Genomic DNA, 21,953 nt, shown 5'->3' with positions numbered 1-21,953 from the left:
CAAAGACCCTTCCAACCGTGACTGGATGTAGCTCTGTCTTCCTGAGCCTGCAGACATTTCTAGTGCCTCAGAGCCCCGAGGGCAGTATGAAAATGAAGAGAATCCTGTCACTTTGACTCTTCTGGTTGGAAATTCTATGATAGAAGCAGACACTACAGCTACTTTCAGGGGCAGGGTAACAGACATTCTCCAGTGACTGTATCTGTGAGAGGAAATAGCATTTTGTGGGGTCCTATGTTCTTCTCTCAATAACGCTGCATTATATCTGCTTATTTTATACACTAAAGAAGTTTTTTTTTAACTGCCAATGCTGCAAGTGCCCCTAGGATCAGAGAGCCAAGCTGGACTCTTTCTGGCTCGCAAATAGCCAACAAAAAAAGTTCTGCACTCGGTGCTTAGTTACAAATACTGCTGGTGATACGTGAACCAGGATGGAATCCAGCTCTCTAACGTAGTGGGGTTGGCTCTCCAAGGCTAATTGGAAGCAAAAACAGGAAAGTTTACTTCACACATTGAAGTCAGCAGTTATCACTCGAATACATCCCGGGAGAAGCTCTAAGTGTAGGCGCTTTTCAGAGTTGGACTCACTTTAATGGCCCTCTTGCACTGCATTCAATCGGTTTCTTTCGCAGGATGTAATGGGAGTTGGATTGGGCTGCGAATCTGTAGTGGAACCCAGAACTTGAGCGGGAGGTGTCTTAGCATTAGGCTTCGAAGCATTAGACTTTTGTTAGTAAATGTTGGGAAACGTTGATTTCACTGTATGCACCCAAACTGCCGACCGTTTCCATCAATGATGATCACAATTTACAGCTAGGCAAAGTAAGAAATACGCTGCTTGAGAACTTATTAGAGTTTAGGGATATTTACTTTGTCAACATCACATGTCAAAATATACAGTGTGCTTTAATGGCTTATAAAGCTTTAACTTTTTGAATCTCAGCATCTGCTCAGGATTGGCAATTTCCCAGGGAAAACTAGGTTAGGACAGAACGCTGGTAAATGCCAGTCTAAACTGGAAAAAAATAAAATTATTATGAGAATATACTAATGCTCATTACTAAAAATATTTAGCAATTTGGTGATGATTTTGCAGTAATGTGGTCTGTTTAATTTTAATGAAAGGAAATTAAATAAGACCAAAAAAATCCTCAGCCTAAAACTGTAATCTATTGGCTTGGCTACCTCAAACTGAAACTTTGGAATCTGGGAATTCCCCCTTCTTTGTTTAGCTATGAAAATTACATGTTCGTTTACCAAACAAAGAAAGGGAATTCCCAGATACCAACACTTCAGTTTGAGGTAAACTGCAAAACTAACTGTCCGGCCCAGTACTGTCTCTTGATGTGGCTGCTGGCATGCAGCAGTTGCAGCTGCATTCAGTACAGGAACTCACGTCAAAATATTTCAACGTGAGCAAAAGTGGACCCCAACTGACCCAATCATGGCTATTTTGAGGAAGCTACGAAGATGGCAAAGTTTCTAGGATGTAGAAATCGCAAAGAAAAAATGATCAGGTAGGCAGACTGCATAAGAGAACATTTTGCAAAATGCAGTGGAAAGAACAAAGAGACACCGGACCAATGACTTTGGTTAAATGCACTTGAGTGTTAGACTCGGACTGTGAGGATGAAGGTACTGATAATACTGCACTGTCATTGCCAAGTACCTCAAAAGAAAGCCAAGTCCACGTCAATTAAAGACGTCAAGGAGGAAGAGTCATGGCTCTTCTTTCAGTGATGCCCCCATGGGTGCTCCACTGTGCGTGCAGCAGCACCCCCTGCACCCAGCTTTGGAGATTTTCATCAGCCATGGCTGTTGGACTGCACATGGGCATCTCCTCTGTCTCGTGCTGTGAGCAGGACGTGCATATATAGCACTGTGGGTTCCGACTGCCCCCAGTTCCTTCTCTACCGCCTTTGGTCTGGGATGGAATCCGCAACAGAGCCTGCTTCTCCTTTACCTTTGATAGTGCCTTACCTGTTTGGAGTTTATTTGTTAGTTCTTTCCTTCCAAACTCTCCCAATTTAAAAAAAAAAAAGAAAAATCTCCACTTTTCCACCTCCTTTGCTTCCTCGTTAGTTCGTAGTTTAGGTTTTCATTTCCCGCTTCCTGCCCTTCCCAACTGGGAAGCTTTTCCCTCACCCTTATGCCTGGCACTCCCAGATTCAAGAGGGGCATATCCTGCTAGAATGCCTTCCCAGTAACCGACCATCACCAGCAGTACATTCACTCCCTGGGGAAGGGACACATCCCACAAAAGTGTGTGCTCACTGCCAGGGCCAGAAAAGACTGGGGCATTTGCCTGTGACTTCTCTTCATGGAGAAATCACTGTGTTCAGCTTCAGAACCCAGCCCAGACACTTCCCCTTTACAGCCCTCACACTCTGCTAGGTCGTCTACTGACCCGTTTGCTGTGTCTTTCCAAAATAAAATCTTCTCCTCCCCACTCTAACACAAAGAAACGGCTCCCTCGTCACCTGCTGAGACACCGCGTGCCAGAACTCCATCCCCAGTGAGCTCGGTTGCCTCAACATCCTCAGACGGGGACATAGTTCCAGGTCCCACGTGAGTACCTCTCGTACTGACGTCAACCAACAATCTAAAGACCCTACTCTGGCAGATTTGCAGCCCTCAGCATTGTCCCTAGACGTTAAAGACTGAGATGCAAGACCTCTGAAACCAGTGCCAGGTGTACCAACCAGACCTACTCCGGGCATCACAGCACCAACAAAATTGCCAGCACCGACAACCCTACTAATGCCAACATCCTTTTCAGCACCTACTGTGTCCTCGGCGCCAAGAAAATCTTCAACCCCATCAGCTGTGCCAGTGATGCTCTTCCCTCCTCCACAGGAGTTTTGATACCTCAAAGACATGTTTGTCTCCGAGGTGCCTGAGTCCCCCCACTCCTTGAATGTGATCTACCTCCACTGCCATCCTCGTTGCGGGAATCACATCACTGTTCCCCGAGGATGGTACCTGCCTTCCCTAGCGATGTTGAGGGGGAGGAGTACTCAATCCCACCCGAGACAGTCTCACAAGTCCTCTTCTGTACATTACACGCAATCCACCATTGGACCAGGCCTCTGGTATGTACCACTATGGATGCAACCCCACATGCCACTCCCTCAATGTTGGCCATACTGGGATCCTTGGGCCATGTATAGAGAGCAGTTTGGGAACCCTCCCATGGACCAGATCCAAAGGCCTTCACCTTCTTCATCAGTCTCTCGCCTCTTCCCATACTGGAGGAGGAAGAAGAGCAGGAGGAGGAAATTCCACTGCTGTTCCACTTCTCCTCTTCTTCTCCTGATGAGGCTATCATGTCTCCGTCTTCTACTGCAGCTGATGATTTCAGACACTTTCAGCAGTTATTTTGCAGGCTTGCAGACAATCTTCAGATTCCTTTAGAGGAGGGGAAGGATCAACAACATAAGCTGCTCAACATCCTGCACACGTCATCGTGCTCCAAAATAGCTCTCTCTATCAACCAGGACCTTCCCAATCCTGCAGAGGTACTCTGGCAAACCCCAGTGTCCATTCCGCTGACTTGAAAGTGGGCAGACAAAAAATACTATGGTCCCGTCAAGAACTTGAAATTTGTTTTTACTCACTGCATTCAGAATTTCATGGTTATCAATGCCATGCAAGAAAATACCAATCTTGACCAATACACCGTGATAGAGACTGGAAGCGACTGGACCTGTTTGAATGTAAAGCTTATGTAGCCTCTTCTGTCCAGTTTCACGTATCCAATTACAAGGTTCTCATGGCTAAGTATACTGACATTAACTACTCTAAAATACAGGAACTCTCTGCCAAGACCTTCTTGATGAAAAACTGGGACAACTCCCAGAGCTCATCTCTGAGGGACACCTCTTAGCCCATAAAGCTCTGCAAGCCTCTTTAGACTCTGTGGACACCACCGCCCGATTCATAGAAACTGCTGCTGTTTTGAGGCAGGTATCATGGCTGCACCTCTTGTAGTTTGTACCTCTTTAGAAAAGCCCAATAGAGTTTGGCCCCAAATTATTTGCGGAGCGTATGGATGACTCCCTATGCTCCCTTAAGGATTTCAGGCAACTCTCCACACTCTCGATATTTACTCTCCAGTGCCAAAGAGATGCCTAGGGAAGTATCGACTTCATCCATGACCCCAACCACTGTGTTATACCTCAGAGCGGCAATATGATACCCAACAACATCAACAGAAGCTACTTACCAAACACAGACCTATGACTTCCCAGGGGATACTTCTCTCACACCTCCAACCAAAACCAACAATTTTGAAAATGTGGATGAGGCCCCGAGAAGCCTTCCTCTGTTCCAGTCCTGTCAACCATCTTTGACATCCCACCAATTTGGCAACCTCCTACCCCCTTTCTTTCCATCATGGTAGCTAATTACCTCAGATAAGTTGGTTCTGGAGGTCGTCAGGGAAGGTCATCCCTTTCCTATCTATCCCACCCCTCCACTGTCCCTCCCTGTCCCTTTTCAGGGACCCTTCTCATGAACCCACCCTAGGAGAAGAGAGAAATCATCTGTGATTGGGAGCCATAGAACCAGTCCCACCCCAACACAGGGAGGGAAGGGTTTTTACTCTCATTACTTTCTCGTCCTAAAGAAATCTGGTGGATGGAGACCAATCCTAGACCTTTGAAACCTAAATACATTCGTCAAACTGCAATGCTTCAAGATGGTTACCCTCTCCACTGTTCTCCCAGCTCTGGAACAGGGGGATTCATTCTCAGCCGTTGACCTCCAAGACACGTACTTTCATATCACCATACATCCAGCCCACAGATGCTTTCTCCAGTTCATTATGGGAACCGACCACTATCAGTATAAGGTACTGCCCTTCAGACTGTTGACCGCCCCTCGTGTATTTTCTAAGGTCCTTGCAGTAGTCACTGCCTCCCTACATAAGAGGGCATCGTCATCTTTCCATACTTGGAGGACTGTTTCCTCAAGGCCCCATCTGAAACTGACATCCTTCTCACCATCCATATGACCACGAACCTTTTCTCAAGCCTCAGCCTTCGCATAAACCTGGAAAAATCTACATTAACACCAGTGCAGAAATCGCAAGGCATTGGTACCTCAGCAAAAATCCCAATTTTTTGCCATATTTACTTGCGTTTAAAGTTCAAGAAGCTTCAGATCCAAATCAATGTTTTTGTCCACTATCAAGGAAAAAGATGCCCTTGTCACAGATTTAAAAAAAAAAACCCTGAAGAATATTGATATTCCATCCGACTTCATAGAACTGTTGGTGCTATTACATCAGTGTCCAGCAAGTTCAGCAATCACAGAAAAAAATCTCTTTTCAAACTTTGCATCAGTTCAGAATTTAGGAATAGGATTAATCTATCTGCTGCATCAAATTTTGTCTCTTGCTGTAGAATGCAGGATGGCCAAATGGACCTGGACTGCTAGTCTACGACTGGGCATGCTTCTGATTGCTCAACACCAAAACCCTACAACTCTGCATTATTGTTTTCATATAATCGAACGTGTTTGACTTTTGTTTATATAAATATTGAAAACTGAAATGAGTCACGACTTGTATAACTTCTTCTTTGAGGACAATACCAGACCAAAAATTTATAGCCCTTCTGATGTTCAGCAATATAATTATGCCCACTAGAATTTTTTTTATTCATACAGTTCTAAATTTAATCTCTGAATCTACCTCCTTATGTAACCACAATTAGTTTTCGTTACATATTCAAAGTGTAATGTAGTATGTATTAATGAAACAGTTTTCAAAATAGAAAATGGCTTAAAGTGGGACAGAGTGGTAAACACCAGCTCTGGTAAACACCATGCCATCCCTGCTTCTGTTGTTTAATAATTTGTCTGACTCCTCCCATAACGTCCCTGAACTGAAAACTTAAATAGATAAAAATAGAAAAAGAGCTTAAAAGTAAACACCAGTATTATCTATCGAAAGCAGAATTTTTTTATAAAAACTAAGTCGGTTTATAGTTCAGGTTTAGGAAAGAGACCCAAGTACCTAGTTGTCTTTAAAAAGCTATTGAATATGGCTCTTATCACATCAATGGTCTGTGGTGCTTTCCAAGTCTTTTAACAAAACGCGACTCAGTAAATCCAAGCAGATTTCTCTTAACTGCAAGTTTCAAATGCAGGTTGACTCCTGGTTTTCAGGTTATGAACCTGATCACAGAGGATACTGGGGGGCTATAACTCCTATCTCTTGCTCCCTTTGATACTGATTGTCATAAAAAAGGCAAATTTATCACTTGCTTTTTCAGCTACATGGGTGTTTTTTTATTCTATTCTAACAACCGTCCCTGAAGCGACTGGAACAATAGAAAGCCTGGGTCTTAAGCTCTAGTTTGTCATATCTGCTTTGCCTCTCCCCCCCGGCCCCCTTTTTGGGTCATTGTGCATCTAAACCTGCTATGATTTAGAAAGCATGAAAAACCAAGAGACAAAGACCTGCTGGGAATAAATTCATCTTCAGCCCAAGGCTGGATTGTTCCCTACTAGCTGCTTTGCCTAGTTTAGTTTTGAAATGTTCCAAGCAAGAGGGTTTAGATCTTATCATCATTGTACTAGTGAGACAGACGAGAACCTTAAGTGTTCCCAACAGAACATCACAAACCAGCTATTCCAAATGACGTCTTGCTAAGATTTAGGGGGCCAGTTCCACAGCTGGTGTAAGTTGGTGTGTGGCTCCAGTTGATTTACACCAGCTGGGAATCTGGCTCTCTTGCTCTTCTCTACCAAGAAGACAAGCTGGCCCTGTTAATTCTTATAAATAAAGGAAAGCGAAGACCCCAGTCTCTGCTCTTGTATGTTCCCAGGGTGCAGAGGTTAAAACGTATCCACAGAACGGTCCCTCTTTCCTTTCTCACAAAAGAGCAGTCTTCCTCGCCGCATCTGTGGTGCATTGGGTTGTAACTTCAATGCATTTAGACCAGTGGTTTTCAACTTGTGGTCCGCGGACTCCTGGGGTTCTGCAGACTGTCTAAGATTTCCAAAGGGATCCTCTGCACCCTGCATTTGAAATTTTGTAGGGGTCCACAAATGAAAAAAGGTTGAAAACCACTGATTTTAGACCAACCATGTAAGATGTTATACCGCCTTGTCAGGAGTCAGCACACCTTCATCTTCAACTAAGTAATATTCTAGGCAGAAATGCCAGTTCAGATAGTTGACTTTAGTTCTAAAACATGACTTAAGGCTTTCTGGGGAGTGGAGGGAGACTCTTTTATGTCCCAATCTAAAGATTAATTAGAAAGCAACATAATTATCTGAGAACTTTTCAGGACATGCCTAGGCTTGTATATTTCTTAATTGCTATTATCTTTTGACTAATCCTTTGATCAGGAAATCCAGACAGACCATCCCTATGTGTTTCTGTACATGATAGGAAAAAGCAGGAAGTCCATTATAGCACTTACAAAACCAAGTTCACTCCAGTGTCCAAGAATCTACGAATTCCAAATAGTGGTGTGTATTTTTAATATAGACTGATCTGTTAGACAGAAAATGAAAAATACTAATTTTAATGAATTTTTCTCCTAGTAGAGAACAGGGCCTAAAGATACTGGCCTTGTTAAGATTCTACAGAACAAATATTCACTTCTGAGAAACATATAGCGTAGAACCTGGTATGTCAGGTTCTGATCTCTTACACCTGTGTAAATCCAGAGTTAATTTACTGAACTATGTTCCCATCATGTGTCTTTAAACTGGAGCTACCATAAGATTGTCAACAAAAGAGTGTTTATTCTGTGGTTTATCGCTGGCCACAGGTAGCTTCTTGACTCTTTGCCTCTGTGTTAATAAATTCACGGTTTAAAGCCAGAAAGGATTTAGGGACCTAGTCTGACCACGTATATAATTCAAACGTCTAAAGCCCACACAGTTACTCCTGTAAAGAGCCCAATAACTTGTTTGGCTACAGCAGATCTTAAATGATGCGTCCTAAATCGTAACTGAACCCATGTTGGGCTGAGCAATAGCCCTGCATGGGGACAGAGGAGGAAACCCTGTACCAATAAAGAATTGAATTGAAAACTCCATGTTGTTGCCCAGGCCCATTGAGCACAACTACTCCTGTGAGACATAGAGGTGAGGCCTGCATGTCCATGATTGGTGCTACCTCCACTCAAATCAAAATGGAGCACTGCATGCTTGGGCAGGTCTGTGCTGCATTTGGGAGCTGCTGTTGCAGCCTGTATAGGCCCTCTTGACTTAGCTTTGGTCGAGCTACCTCACCAAAAGTAGCAGTGAAGTTACTGGGACTGCTTTCTGCTGATCTGCTAGTGGCTTGGAGGGAACATACTGCTGCTTGAATTATCTCTCCTGTCAGTGACGGGCGTGTTATGAATTTTGTACTTTATAGGCAAGGCTCATTTGAAAAAAGCTATCATGCGACACGAGGAAGCCATGAGGATCCACAGCCTGTGTAAGATCCTGAGGAAGATGGACATCCTCCAGGAGGTCCTCTCCTTCGCTCACAAGCGCTCGCTTAGCAAATACTCAGAAATCGATCATGAGGAAGACTTCTTCGAAACCGGAGATGCTCCCGACATTCATCGTAAGTGGGGAGCACTGTTGATAGTCTTCTTACGGTGTCTTTGGTCCTTCAGGCTCCTCCTCCCTTAGTCCTTTTCTCTGCTAAATTATCTCCTCTCAAATTAAAATGGCATGTGCGCTTGCAGGAGCCATGTTGAGAGAGTTATTACTCATGGATAATGTCCTAAAGATTCAGTTTTGTTGCAGACCATGGTGACAGACATGGTGTGAAAGCCTAGCTCTTTCCTCCATTCTGAAGGAGGAGAGAAGAATTTGCATTTTTGTGGCACTACTGATCCAAGAAATTTGATGCACTTCATAAACGTTAAGCTACGTTTCTTCCATCTACCCCACCACCTAAGTGGGTTTGGAAGGTATTTTACAGAGGGGGAAACTACAGCACGAAGAAGGGACGTGACTTGCCCAGGATCACACAGCAAGCTGGTGGCAGAGTTAGGATTAGACACAGACACACCCAGATCTGATGGTTTGTTTAATACGTTCTGGTATTATGCAGCAATTTTCTGAAGCGCAGTTATGTGGTGGTGCAAATTGTGGGCCAAGCCATCAGCTGGAGTAAACAGGCATGGCTCCAATGACTTAAATGGAGCTAGACTGATTTACACCAGCTGGGAGACTGGGCCTGTCATGCTGGTCTGTCACCTGAGCAGGGTTGGGCTTTTTCTACTGAATACACTGTTGCTTTCCTGACATTACTAATCATGTGTTACCATAGCACCTAGGAGACGAGTTGTGGCCCAGGTCCCTATTGTCTAGGTGCTGTACAAACACAGATCAAAAAGATGGTGCTTGCCCCAAAGAGCTTACAATCTGAGTATAAGACAAGAGGCAACAGATGGACGCAGACAGATGGGGCAGTACAAGGAAACAGTACTGGTCGGCATGATAGGCTGAGTCTGCTTGGCCCCCCTAGATACATACATAAGCAACAGCTCCTGGTTCACTTGTGCAAGAATGGAACGTCTTTGTTTTTTCTTTTACTCTTAGCCAAAACGAATCAGAGACCAGAAATAAAATCTCCCAACTTCTCCCAGGTGAAGGTGACAGACATCTTCCATAGACTGGTATGTAACAGTGATGAGAGGAAACAGGCCAGCACGTGGGCCAGTGCCTGATACCTATCAAAACCCATGATGAAATTGCTGTGAGGTCATGCAATGGGGGGAGCATTGCGTGCAGCATCTAGAGGCTTCTAGGTGGTGCTCTGAGCAGGCCCTGAGAGCTAGTCTAAGTGACAGTGTCACTACAGGCAGCCCATCTACGAGTACGGCTACACTGGAGCTGAAGGTGTAATTTCCAGCTCAGGTAGACTCATGCGCACCAGTTTTCATTGAGCTAGTGTGCTGAGAACAGAAGTGTAGCTGCAGCAGCCCAGATAAGGATGTAGGGTGGGACTGTGCTTGGGGCAGCTCGCCCATCCCACCACCCATGCTGCCGCAGCTCCACTGCAGTGTTAGCTGGATCAGAGCTAGCATGCTTTCGTCTGCCCAAGCTGGAAATCGTCCTCAGTCTGAGTGCAGACCAACCCTAATGCAAAACCAGTAGGTGGCACAAGGCTGAATTCTCTTTGGTATGTTGTCTCCTTCTTTTATTTCTTGGACTGTAGAGGGTTTCCTAAAGCAATAGTGAACACGGCCCAGTGTGGGCTGAGAGCAGTTTCACAATATGCAGTTGCCTCAGCTTTGTGGTAATAGGTCTTAATTATTTTTTGTGTGATCCTAGTTCCTACGAGTCCCAGCCAGGGACCAGGATCCATTGTGCTAGGCGCTGTACAAACCAAGACAGGACTAAAAGACAATCCTTGCCCCAACGAGCTGACCACTTATGTACAAGACAAGAGACAAGTGGATACAGACAGACAGCAGTCACGGGGGAAGCTGACAAAGCCAGCTCAGTGCATCCTGCCATGGGAATTAATGGGGACACTTGAGCCTTTGTCACCTCTCCTCATTCAGACGCTTCATCTGGGACCTAAGCGATGCTCTTGCTGCTTCCAGGCTTAGGAAGGCACCTTCACTGGCAAAGGGAGAGAGTATGATTTAAAATGAGACAAAGGCTGCCTGTAGATCCATGCCACCAGCAAGCCAGTGTAAAGCTAGATGAAGGTTGTGTGGATGCCAGCCAACATGCTAGCTTCTCAGACTGGTTCCAGAAGGCTTCCCATTGATTTAGTGAAGGCTCTTGGTGTAAGTAGTGGCCAGCAGCAGTTGTGCCAGTGGGGCGGGCACTTCCCAGCTCAGGGAAACAAAATGCTTAATGTCAGCTTCTCCTTATTCCCTAATGTGATCCCGTTCGCAGTTGTTAATTGAATAGCACAGCATGACCAGCTTCCACTGGAACAATTTGTGCAGGGTACCCAGGATGTGTGTAGCACACAGCTTCCAGGGGGACTTCAGAGCAGCAGAATATTACAGGCATCTGCACTCCAGACAGCTGGGGAGCCACAGCAGAGGAACCAGGAACACTTGCAACTCCTGCTGAAGCCGAGGGAAGCTTTGCCATTGATTTCATCGGCAGTAGGATCTGACTTTAAGGATGAAATCCATCTCTGTGCAGAGGGCTGGCACTGTGCCCCGCTTTGGATCCATGTGAGCACCACCTGGACTGGTGTTGCAGACGGTGGATTTCATCCTCCATGGCTACTAGATTGCAGTTCCCAGACTAAAGTCTTGAGCTAGAGCCCACACACCCCATCCCCCCGGTGGTGGGACTTTGTTGTCAAGGGAGGGAGTTGAAGAGTCCATTCCATGCACTAATGGTAAGTAGATCTGGGTCTTTGTGTTCTTCTAATTTTGGCTGAAGGTCTGAATCTAACCACAGACGTTCTTTAAATTGACAGAAGCTCCCAGTTTCTGACAGCTGCTCTCGATGGCTAGATCTTGCCCTCCCTCCTTGCAAGGAATTGGTTGAATGTCATTCAGTTAAGCACTGCCAGCCCCAAAATACCTCCCTGGTTTTTGGGCAACCAAATGTTTGCAGTTACTCTGACATCTAGTCAGTGTATACGCTGCTTGGTGGGCACAAACCAGGATTGTCTGCGGAAGACACGTGATCCAGCTTCGCTCTTCCTTGAACAATGAGTCAGTCAGTGGGATCTCTGTGAGCCAGGGGACTAGGGCTGAACTGTCAAGAGGACCACTGCACTGAAACACATTGTCATATGTCTGTTTGTCCAGGGCCCTCTGTCAGTATTTTCAGTCAAAAACAAGTGGTGCCCTGCACGGCGAGTTCACCTGGCCAGAGGGGAAAATGGCTTTGGATTGACGCTCAGAGGGGATTCTCCCGTCCTGATTGCGGGAGTGATACCTGGGGGCTGTGCATCCGTAAGTAGCTAATGCTCACCTCGGTGGAGATACAGACAGAGTTAGTAGCACACCTCTATTCAGGGGGCCTGGCATTTCCCTGTGTGAGACCACACTCTCAGCTGCTAATAACTTGGGCCAAACTGGAACCGTTTGGGCTGATATTTCCCATGCTGGATGTCAGTCTCAGACTGAATCCCCCCACACCCACCCCTCTTCCAAAAAATATATTCAGCCCTTTGAGGATGAGCTGAGGGAAAATTCTTTGGTTTGCTCACGTTAAAACATTCTGGAGACTTTTTTTCTTTGGGAATCTTTAGCGCCTCCATGCTTTGGAGCAGACGCTTGAAATTTGGCAGGAGGGTTGGCCTTTGTGTCAAGGATGCATCTTTTGTCATCCTCACGAAAGTCCTCCCCAATCTGGCTGAGTTACAAGTCTCTGAAAAATCATATTTGGCACATACTCAATAGAGACTCACTAGAACATCTCAGCTTAGTTCCCAAAAAATTCTGTACACATTAAGCATGCTCTAGCACCCAGGGCTAGTGGGACTGTCCCTGCAATTGCAGTTCGTGGCTACTCTGGGCTCTGCTAAATCCAGACACCAGAACTGAGAGCAAGGGGACTCTTTCCTGTGTTCAGTGCCCCCGCAGGTAATGTGCCGTGAGAAGGGGGGCAGCCACCTGAATTGAATGTAGAGGGGACCAGAACTGGATCCAGGGAATCTGGGGGAGTAGACCCAGACAAGGCGTCTTGGGGATGGGAAGATGCTTGGACTGGAGGCTGACATGGTGGAGTGTGGGAAGGGAAACTGGACAGGCAGCAGAGATTGGGACTGGCTGGACAAGGGGACTGGAAGCTGGGGATGGGACAGAGAAGCCTGGGAACCGGTGAGGGGGAGGAGAGGGAGAAGTATCATATGTGGAGCCAAGGGGTGGGGGAAGCATTGAAGCTGACTGGGCAAAGAGACTGAGACAGGGAGCTGGGGTTGGGGGGGGGGCAGAGATACTGAAATTGGATGAGGGGCCAGGGAGGAAGACTGGGAACATGAGCAGAGGATGGCTGGAAGCTGAAGTGAGGGGTGGGGTGGAGGGATGAAACGGGGTGGGGATGGGGGAATTGAGAATGGTTGGGAAAAGAATTTGGACTGGGAGTGGCGTGGGGTGGTGAAGAAACCGAACAGATTGAAAGGGAAGGGCCATAAGGGGTCAAGCTTGGGGGAAATGGGCAGAAGAGCTTCTCAAAGGAAAAGCTTTCTGGAGGGGCAGGGATGCTGGGGGCAAGCATAGAAGGACGCACAGAAATAAGCATGGGAGAAGAGCATTTATCTACTGGATCTTTTGATAGGTTATTTGAAAGATCAGACTGGTAACCAGTAATGTTCTGTGTATTCACTACTGGTCTCATCTGGTGCCCATTGTATCAGTGGGAATCTTTCCACTGACTTCACTGGTCTGGGCTCTATGACCCCGGTCTTGTAAGGCACGTAAGCATGTGCTTTGCTTTAAGCTCTGTTGAAGTAGCTGGAAACTACTTATAGCTTAAGTGCTTTGTTGGATTGGACCTACCCCAGATCTTGCAGAAGTGGTCTCCTTTAGTGCCTCTGCAAACTGAGTTAAACAGGCTGAGGATTTTCCTAGGAACATTTCCATGCTTCAGATAGTCCAACCGGAGTCCTAGGGTCATGCTGTATTGAACTTTGGGGAAGGAAATGCTGATTCTCTGCTAGTTCCTGAAAGACTTGTTCTGTAGCCATGCTGGGATATTACAGGCTCCATTTGGCCAAACATGCCTTTGTTTACTCTCTTGCAGGAAGCTGGGCTAAAGGAAGGAGACTACATAGTCTCTGTGAACAGCGAGGACTGCAAGTGGTCCAAGCATGCTGAGGTGGTGCAGCTGCTGAAGAGCATCGGGGAAGAGGGTGTAGACATTGGCGTGGTAACCCTGCAGAGTTCCGATGGACAGAACGTTGTAATTCACCTTCTTGCTTTGTCCGAACCTTAGCAAAAGCCCCTTAGGTGGATGTGTATAGGGGAAGCCAGGGCTGGCAAAGAGAAGCTTGCTGTGGTCAACCCAAGCTGAGTGATGCTTTGTCTCTTCAGGATACTTTGGGTAGTGGAGTCTGGAAACAATAAATCATGTGGCAGATTCCATCTGAGACCTAAGGGCATGTCTACACTACAAACTTAAGTCAACCTATGTTAGGTCGACTTACAGACAGTGCAGTAATTAATGTGGTGGCTGATGTCCACACTGTCCTCCTTCTGTTGATGATGCGTGTCCTTCCCAGGAGCGCTTCCACCAACTGAAGGAGGACAGTGTGGGGCTCTCAGCTTCCTGCCAGGAGCCCAGCTGCTGGCCAGGCTCTCAGCTCTGCTCCCCGCCAAGAGCCCAGCAGCCACCCTTTCTTCTTGCCTCCCCTCTCTCCACCAAGAGTGGTGGGCAGTCGCCCAGGCTTCTCTGCTCCCTGAGGGGGAGCTGGGTGCTGGAAGCCCAGGGGCAGTGGGGAGCAGGGACCACAAGCAGATGCCTAGCTGGGAGAGGGGAAGCCATGATGGGGGGCAGCCAGATTGTAGCTGGAACCCACTACCAGCCTCAGACACTCTTGTCGGTTTCTGGAGCTGTGAAATTGACAATGACAACTAATAACTGATGTAAGTAAGGCAGCGTCTACACCTATACTGTCACCCTGACAACACTGACATAAGCCCTATGCCTCACATGGACATGAAGTTATTATGTTAGTGTAATAGGGTACTTACATCGGTGGGGAGCAAGGCTGTAGTGTGTACGCTGATGTAAGTAGGTCAACGTAAGCTGCCTTATGTTGACCTAACTCTGTAGCGTAGACCAGACTTCAGTGGCCCTGTGGGAGTGTAGAGGGACCTTTCTGGGAGCCAAAGCTTTGCTGTCCTCTGAGTGAGGTCTTGACTTTTCCAGAGGTGCTTGAGCTCCCATGGCTCTCAGCTCCCCGTTGACTTCACACTTTTGAAAATCAGGCCTGAAGCTTTGCCTTTAGAAACATCTTGGGTTTTATTCTCCTTCTGATACGTTCTCCATGGGCTGGCCTAGAGACTGGTTTCTGGCACCAGGCTGTGGGAGATTGAGCAGTCCATTTTCAAGCATGGTCTCTTGCTTCCTAGGCCAGTAGTGTCTGGGGGTCTGGCGGCTGTGGGGAGATGGGAAAGAGTGGGTGCACTCTGGTGTTCAGTTAAGTAGTGATGATGGGCTTGGAAGCAAAGCCAGTCTTGATCGCTCAAGATTGAGGTCCTGCTGGTTAAGCAGATTTAGGGTCAGAAGGTGGTGTCTGGAGAGTGGGGATTGTAAAGAAAAGGAGGAATTCCCAGGATTCTGAGCAGGACATGGATGGTGCCTCGTATGGGGAAAAGCACATAGTTAAAATAAAGTGGATAGTCAGCAGCACTGACTAGTGGACTGCAAGGACTGGAGCCCTCCAGCCTCAGCTCGGTCTCCAGGCTCCTTTGGCGAGTCCCTTAAACTCTCTGGGCCTGATTCTGCTGTTGCTTGCATGGAAGCACACCAGTGTGTAACTAGTGCAAGGTCAGAATGGGGGTGAAACTTACCCAGACTCCTGGAGCGTTGGGAGGCTTGACGTAGTGTTTGTACAGCACTCTGGAAGTGCCAGTCTCTGGGTGTGTTCAGTACTCCAGGCCATGCTGTTCCTACAGCACATATGTAAGTGGCATTTCCCCACATACAGCACTGGCCTTAATAAACGCTGTGTGTTCATTTCTATTCCTCCCCTCTCGGGGCTATATCTTACACTCTTGTTTTAATTCTGTTTCTGGCAGGCGGACAGGAGGTCGGTAGCCATGTCGTCGGGGGGTGCGCTGCTGAAGAACAACAAGGAGAATAGCAGGAAGAGCCTCATGAACAGCAAGAGCGCCAGCACCCTGCTGGCCTGGAGCAAGAAGAGTAAGCGCAGCAAGAGCAGCACTTACAGCCTTCCCTTCGCCACCGTGGGAGACGAGTCCATGTACTGAACCCTCGGCCTGGCTGGGTCCCGGCTTATTGACGTTAACTCTTGGCATTGCTGGGGAGCAGGAGGAGAGAGCAGCAGTTACGTGGCACTGGGAGCTACGCTGGTGTCATTGCAGTCAGTCGTTCAAGCCCCGAGGAAGGAGAAGACTCCAGAGCTGATCCTTGGTGCCTGTGGAGCATGGCATCGAGCTGGGTTCTTTCCTAGCAGAGTGGGCCGACCAGTGTCGAGCTCTTGTTGCTGGTGACCAGCAGGCTCCTCCAACTGAGCTTACATGTAAAAAGCCCTCCGCTGAATGGTGTGGGGAGGGGAGGGACTGATTTTTTTTTTTTTTTTTGGCTCATACTCTAGTACCAAGATGGCCTTTTCACCGGCATCAGTAAGTGCCGGTATAGTCAACACCAGCAGGCAAGCCAAATGCTGTGAAGTTCTGTACCATCTCTTAGGCCTTGATCTACTGCGTAAAAATCCTGTGCTCATGGCTGCCTACTTAGCCAAGGAGCTCGTCAGCATGAATACACAAAGCAGGAAATGCATAGCATTTTCTGAATGTCATCGGTGAAAAGATGAGGAGTGAGACATGGAGATCCAACATGAACTGATCCTTGGTACATCTGAGGATTTTTATTCCAGTGGAGCCGCCTGCTGTCAACCCCAAGGTGGGGAGAAGCAGGAATAGCAGGCCAGCCTGCTGAGTGCAGAGAAAATAGAGACTGTCTCCAGCTACTCTGCGGTGGGCTGGGGAAGAAATTTGAAGTGTATTTTCTAAAAACACTAAAGGAATGTTAAGGTTGCCCAGTGAAGCGCTGAAAAGTCAGGAAATGTCACTGTTTAAGTTGAACAGGGAACCTTAACTGAGCCCCCTTGTGCACAAGCATCATGGCAGAGGCTTGAAGCACATGCTCACATCCTACTATGTCTGCTGGTCTCCCGCTTCATTTAGTGCGCAGGGTGAGAGCGCGCACAGAAGACGGAGTGCTGAATTTACATGCTCAGATTAGGGTGGTGATTCAAATGATTTTCCGGACCACGTTCCAGAAGCACAGCTTTGCCTGTGTGTTTTGTTGCTCTTTCTGATGCAGATTTTACAATCTCAGTAGCATGACCCCAGAGCAGCTCAGCTGTCATTTTGCTACAGGTCATAGCATGGTCGGATTGGAAGGTGACTTTGCAAGGTCATCTAGTCCAGTTCCCTGCACTCATGGCAGGACTAAGTATTATCTGTGGATGTGAAATGAATGTTTCATATTGGTAACACAAAGCCCTCAAGTTATCAGTATTGTGCGTCGAGAGCAAATGGATTAACTAGGCCTCCTTCTGACCATCTGGTCAGAGCAGAAGCCATATCCTGCTCTCCAGATATGTGCCACTCCTGTTCAGTGGGTGCTGGATCAAGCTCCAAGTCATTCAGAGTGGTGTGCGGTTTGAGGGGGCAGAGTTTGGTCTGTGCACCCAAGAATCCTGTCAATGTCACTGAGAATATTGGGTGCACCAGCAATACTGGCTCGGTCCCCACTTCAGCAAAGCACTTAAGCAAGATCCAATACAGACTTAAACACGTGTTTCAAGCACTGTGCTGAATCAGTGCTGGGTGCATTACTGTAATGGATACATAGCTGTCCTTCAGCTGTTCAACAAGCACCCGGCCAGGGCATATCCTGCTCCTCTGTATGAAAGGGAAAGCTGTATCCACATAGTCACTATCCTTTTTCCCCCAGCAGAGATGGATTCACTAACAGCCAAAGGGCCTCCTGCTTCTTCTGTGTGAGATTAAAATTCCAAGCAAATAACTCCTCCAAATTATTAAACTACTAAAATTTGCCCTGGTATTGGATCTCAGGCACATTGCTAATATCCCAATTCTGTGCTGCCAGCATTCTTAATGGTGCTGAGCTGAACGATGCATACATCTTAACAACTGTACTGTCAATGCTGGAAAAATTGGAAGAATATATACATTATATACCATGTTAGTTTTCAGTCCCATTTCTGTATTGTGTATTGGGGTTTTTTTGTGGAGGTTGTCAAGCTGTCCCGTCTTCCTGAGTGCTTGATTGCTGTTGGTAGGTATAAAATACCCTTCAGAGATGTAATTGTATTTTTGTACAAGTAATAGTTGGTGTCTATTTCTTCCTTTTTTAAAGTCACGAATAATTTGTATCAAAAGTTTAATGGAATAAACTGAACACGTATGTCTCTTAGACTGGTAGGAGAATATCTTCGCATTAGCTTCCTTTGAATTTTACATTATTTTGTTTCATGTAGCGCAATGCTAATGTGCCAAGCTGTTGATCCTATGTTATTTAAGAAAAAAATAGTGGTTTCCTCTCCTGAAAAAAGGCATTTCTATGAAACACGTTAGCTGCTGATAGATCATTTCATTCATGCATCCCCCAATTCTCATAACTGCATTTGCTCTACAGGCAGATTCAGATATTTGCCCTCCACATGGCTTTCTTTAACGGTTACTTGAGGACCCCATCCGTCCCATGGATTGAGGTGATAGCCTTCGTACTCCAGGGCATAAGCCAACCACTAAACTGCCTGGAGTTAGGAATCTTCCCCATGGGACGGTTACTTGATAATTGTCCACTAAGGGCCTTCTTGCACCTTCCTCTGAAGCAGCTGGTACTGACCACTGTCCGACAGGAACTGCTGTACTGGATCTGAACCATCCAGTACAGTACCCGGGGTAAACTTCCCAGCCACCAGGTGATAAACTTAATGGGGAGACACCATTGTTGGTTTAAATAGAAATCAGAGCTTCAAGCTTAGAAACGGTAGGAATTTTTAAATGTCTTGTCTTTGCTGCCATAACTGAGGCCTCTGAGCCAGAGACTTATTTATTTAAAGCAATATGTATGTGACTGCATATCGCATTTGTATCACCAGATGATCAGGTTTGTGTTTTACATGCATTGTGCGTCTTTCTAACACTGGTGGTTGTTTATATGTTGATGCTCACCTTTCAATGATTATAAAAAACAGATTTGAAAACTAAACTTTCTTAGTGCACTGCTTCTGTAGATCACACTCAGTGCCTCTGCAATGGCTGTGAAATGAGCTTGTGAAAGAGTCTGGGTCTAGATAAATTCATAGCTCCTATGTCCAGAAGGGACTAGTTGAACCCCCAAATGCGGAGTTAAAATTCCTTGGTGACCAGTGGATGGATTTTGCTAGCCCAAGGTCTATAGTGCAATGGTGGCCCCTTGAAATCTAGGTGAAGGAGCTGGAGCTAAAACTGTCCCTGTTGTGCCTAGTTCTTCCAGTGCATGCAGTTATCAGGGAATCTCCCAACACCATAAGTACATCTTTCTTCGTACGTTCTCATAGCCTTCGAGTATGTGCCAGTGTGGATCTCTCATCAGGTGCGCAGCATGCGCCTCATGCCCCAAACCATGGTCATTTGCATAGAGTGCCCATTGGACCACACCTGCAATGTGCATGGCCTTGTGCCCCCGCCTGAGGGTATAATGGGCAGAGTGGTCACGGCTGTTCCTCATTCCCTCTGACCACCTGTAGCAGCGAGATGGAACAAGTTCAAATTGTCTTCCTTTAGCCTGGGTAACTTTTATTTTACACTTTTTCAATATGCAAAAAGAAAAGGAGTACTTGTGGCACCTTAGAGACTAACCAATTTATTTGAGCGTGAGCTACAGCTCACTTCATCGGATGCATACTGTGGAAACTGCAGAAGACATTATACACACAGAGACCATGAAACAATACCTCCTCCCACCCCACTCTCCTGCTGGTAATAGCTTATCTAAAGTGATCATCAAGTTGGGCCATTTCCAGCACAAATCCAGGTTTTCTCACCCTCCGCCCCCCCCCCCCCCAAACTCACTCTCCTGCTGGTAATAGCCCATCCAAAGTGACCACTCTCCTCACAATGTGTATGATAATCAAGGTGGGCCATTTCCAGCACAAATCCAGGTTCTCTCACCCCCTCACCCCCCTCCAAAAACCACACACACAAACTCACTCTCCTGCTGGTAATAGCCTATCCAAAGTGACCACTCTCCTTACAACGTGCATGGAAATCAAGGTGGGCCATTTCCAGCACAAATACAGGTTTTCTCACCCCCCCCCCTTCCCCAAAAAAACACACACACAAACTCACTCTCCTGCTGGTAATAGCTTATCCAAAGTGACCACTCTCCCTACAATGTGCATGATAATCAAGGTGGGCCATTTCCAGCACAAATCCAGGTTTTCTCACCCCCCCCCCCCCCGCCCACACACACACACTCACTCTCCTGCTGGCAATAGCTCATCCAAACTGACCACTCTCCCCACAATGTGCTGGATTTGTGCTGGAAATGGCCCAACTTGATGATCACTTTAGATAAGCTATTACCAGCAGGAGAGTGGGGTGGGAGGAGGTATTGTTTCATGGTCTCTGTGTATATAATGTCTTCTGCAGTTTCCACAGAATGCATCCGATGAAGTGAGCTGTAGCTCACGAAAGCTCATGCTCAAATAAATTGGTTAGTCTCTAAGGTGCCACAAGTACTCCTTTGCTTTTTGCGAATACAGACTAACACAGCTGTTACTCTGAAATTTTTCAATATGGACCTTCCAAGGCGGGCGGGGGACGGGACATTTTTTTTCCCACTTGGTACTCGGCACTTCTTTCCATGCCAAACGGCAGACTCAAAACCTTTAAACCTTGCCCATATTGTGATGGCTTAGTTCCTCTCCCCTATGGCCACCGCCATTGCTAGCTTTGCCTGAGTGAGAGTCATGTTACAGATCAGTGTTCATCCTCTACAAGTCCATGGAAGTCCAGAGACTCCCACTTCAACCTCTGCTTCTTCAAGCAGTCTGCGGGTAAGCTTGCACTAGGAAGAGAGAGGATCAGCCTCCAAAATGCACCTGATCCCCTGTGAAGTCCCTTCCTGCCAGTGCCCTCAGCAGCTGGCGCACAGCCCCCAGGACTGGCAAGAGACTGGAGTAAGTCAGAGATCTGGCACCAAAGTCAAACCTGGCACCATCAGCCAGTGCCGCGTCTTCCCAGAGGTGGGGCAGGCTGGAGCTGAGACACACTGTGTCCTCCCACAAGGAGAGGCTAAACATTAGCTTTCCACAAGGAAAGCCACTAAGCCCCCTCTTCTTACAGGAAGCTAATGGTGCTGGCCCAGTCTCCCTGGGCACCAAAGAAGCACGGCGTGACATCAGTATCAAAACTAGTCAGTGTCCACATCAGGGCTGGTACTGATGTGGGTACCATTGACAGGATCACTACTGGTACCTAGGAGCCATAGAGGAAGTACCTCATAATACAGGGTGTTAGGATATAGATATTCAGGCCTGTCAGTAAAGGCCTATACTCTAAGAATTTAGGTGTATTCTTATCACTCAGCTAGTTCTAGAGGTATAAAAGAGAGAATCAAAATCACTGTCTGCCAGTGTAAAGGCCTTTCTCACTGTGACAGTCTGAGGCCCTGTTCTTAGGCTAAGGCCTTTGGCTAAGCAGCAGAGGCAGCCATAAGCTGGGAAGCGACCGGTCACCTCCTCACATTCCAAACTAGTCACATTGAAAGAAGGTGCTATTGGGCTGTTAAGATACAGTCCTGTCCTGATAACCCCGATCGCCTCCAGAGAAAGGGAAGTGCCTAGAAGATGTAAAAGGAAACTTAGTTTGATAGCATTCTGTCTGGCAAGAACTCACTTATCAATAGCTGGGATGTGAAATCCTCACTTCTGTATTGTTTTGTCATTATAGTTCCCGCCACAAGTACTTCCTTTCTTTTTGCGAATACAGACTAACACGGCTGTTACTCTGAAACCTGTCACTTTGGTATTGTTTGTCTGTATAATCTCTGTCTGGTTCTGTGATTGTTTCTGTCTGCTGTATAATTAATTTTGCTGGGTGTAAACTAATTAAGGTGGTGGGATATAATTGGTTACATAATCATGTTACAATATGTTAGGATTGGTTAGTTAAATTTCAGTAAAATGATTGGTTAAGGTATAGCTAAGCAGTACTCAAGTTTTACTATATAGTCTGCAGTCGGTCAGGAAGTGGGTGTGGGTGTGTGTGGGGGGGAATAGGGAACAGAGAATGGGGGTG

At 46.7% G+C, this 21,953-nt stretch overlaps 1 protein-coding gene across 9 annotated transcripts in view; it reads left to right on the top strand.

Moving 5' to 3' along the window:
- RHPN1 (rhophilin Rho GTPase binding protein 1) overlaps window positions 1-18,078 on the top strand; it is a 58,298-nt gene extending 40,220 nt beyond the window's left edge. For 6 of the 9 annotated variants that reach the window (XM_037891898.2, XM_037891899.2, XM_037891900.2 and 3 more), the window contains 5 exons: window positions 8,381-8,575; window positions 9,562-9,638; window positions 11,751-11,897; window positions 13,690-13,848; window positions 15,690-18,078. In XM_037891898.2, coding sequence (XP_037747826.1) covers window positions 8,381-8,575; window positions 9,562-9,638; window positions 11,751-11,897; window positions 13,690-13,848; window positions 15,690-15,881 — 770 coding nt within the window. In that variant the 3' untranslated portion in view covers window positions 15,882-18,078. Of the gene's footprint in view, window positions 1-8,380; window positions 8,576-9,561; window positions 9,639-10,925; window positions 11,333-11,750; window positions 11,898-13,689; window positions 13,849-15,689 lie in introns of those variants that run through there. The other 3 variants (XM_037891903.2, XM_043538982.1, XR_005224221.2) reach the window with 2 other exon arrangements.
- The last annotated feature ends 3,875 nt before the right edge of the window (window positions 18,079-21,953 follow it).

Source organism: Chelonia mydas, chromosome 2 (assembly GCF_015237465.2).
Source record: "Chelonia mydas isolate rCheMyd1 chromosome 2, rCheMyd1.pri.v2, whole genome shotgun sequence".
NCBI lineage: Eukaryota > Metazoa > Chordata > Testudines > Cheloniidae > Chelonia > Chelonia mydas.
This window is presented reverse-complemented; position numbering and strand designations above follow the sequence as displayed.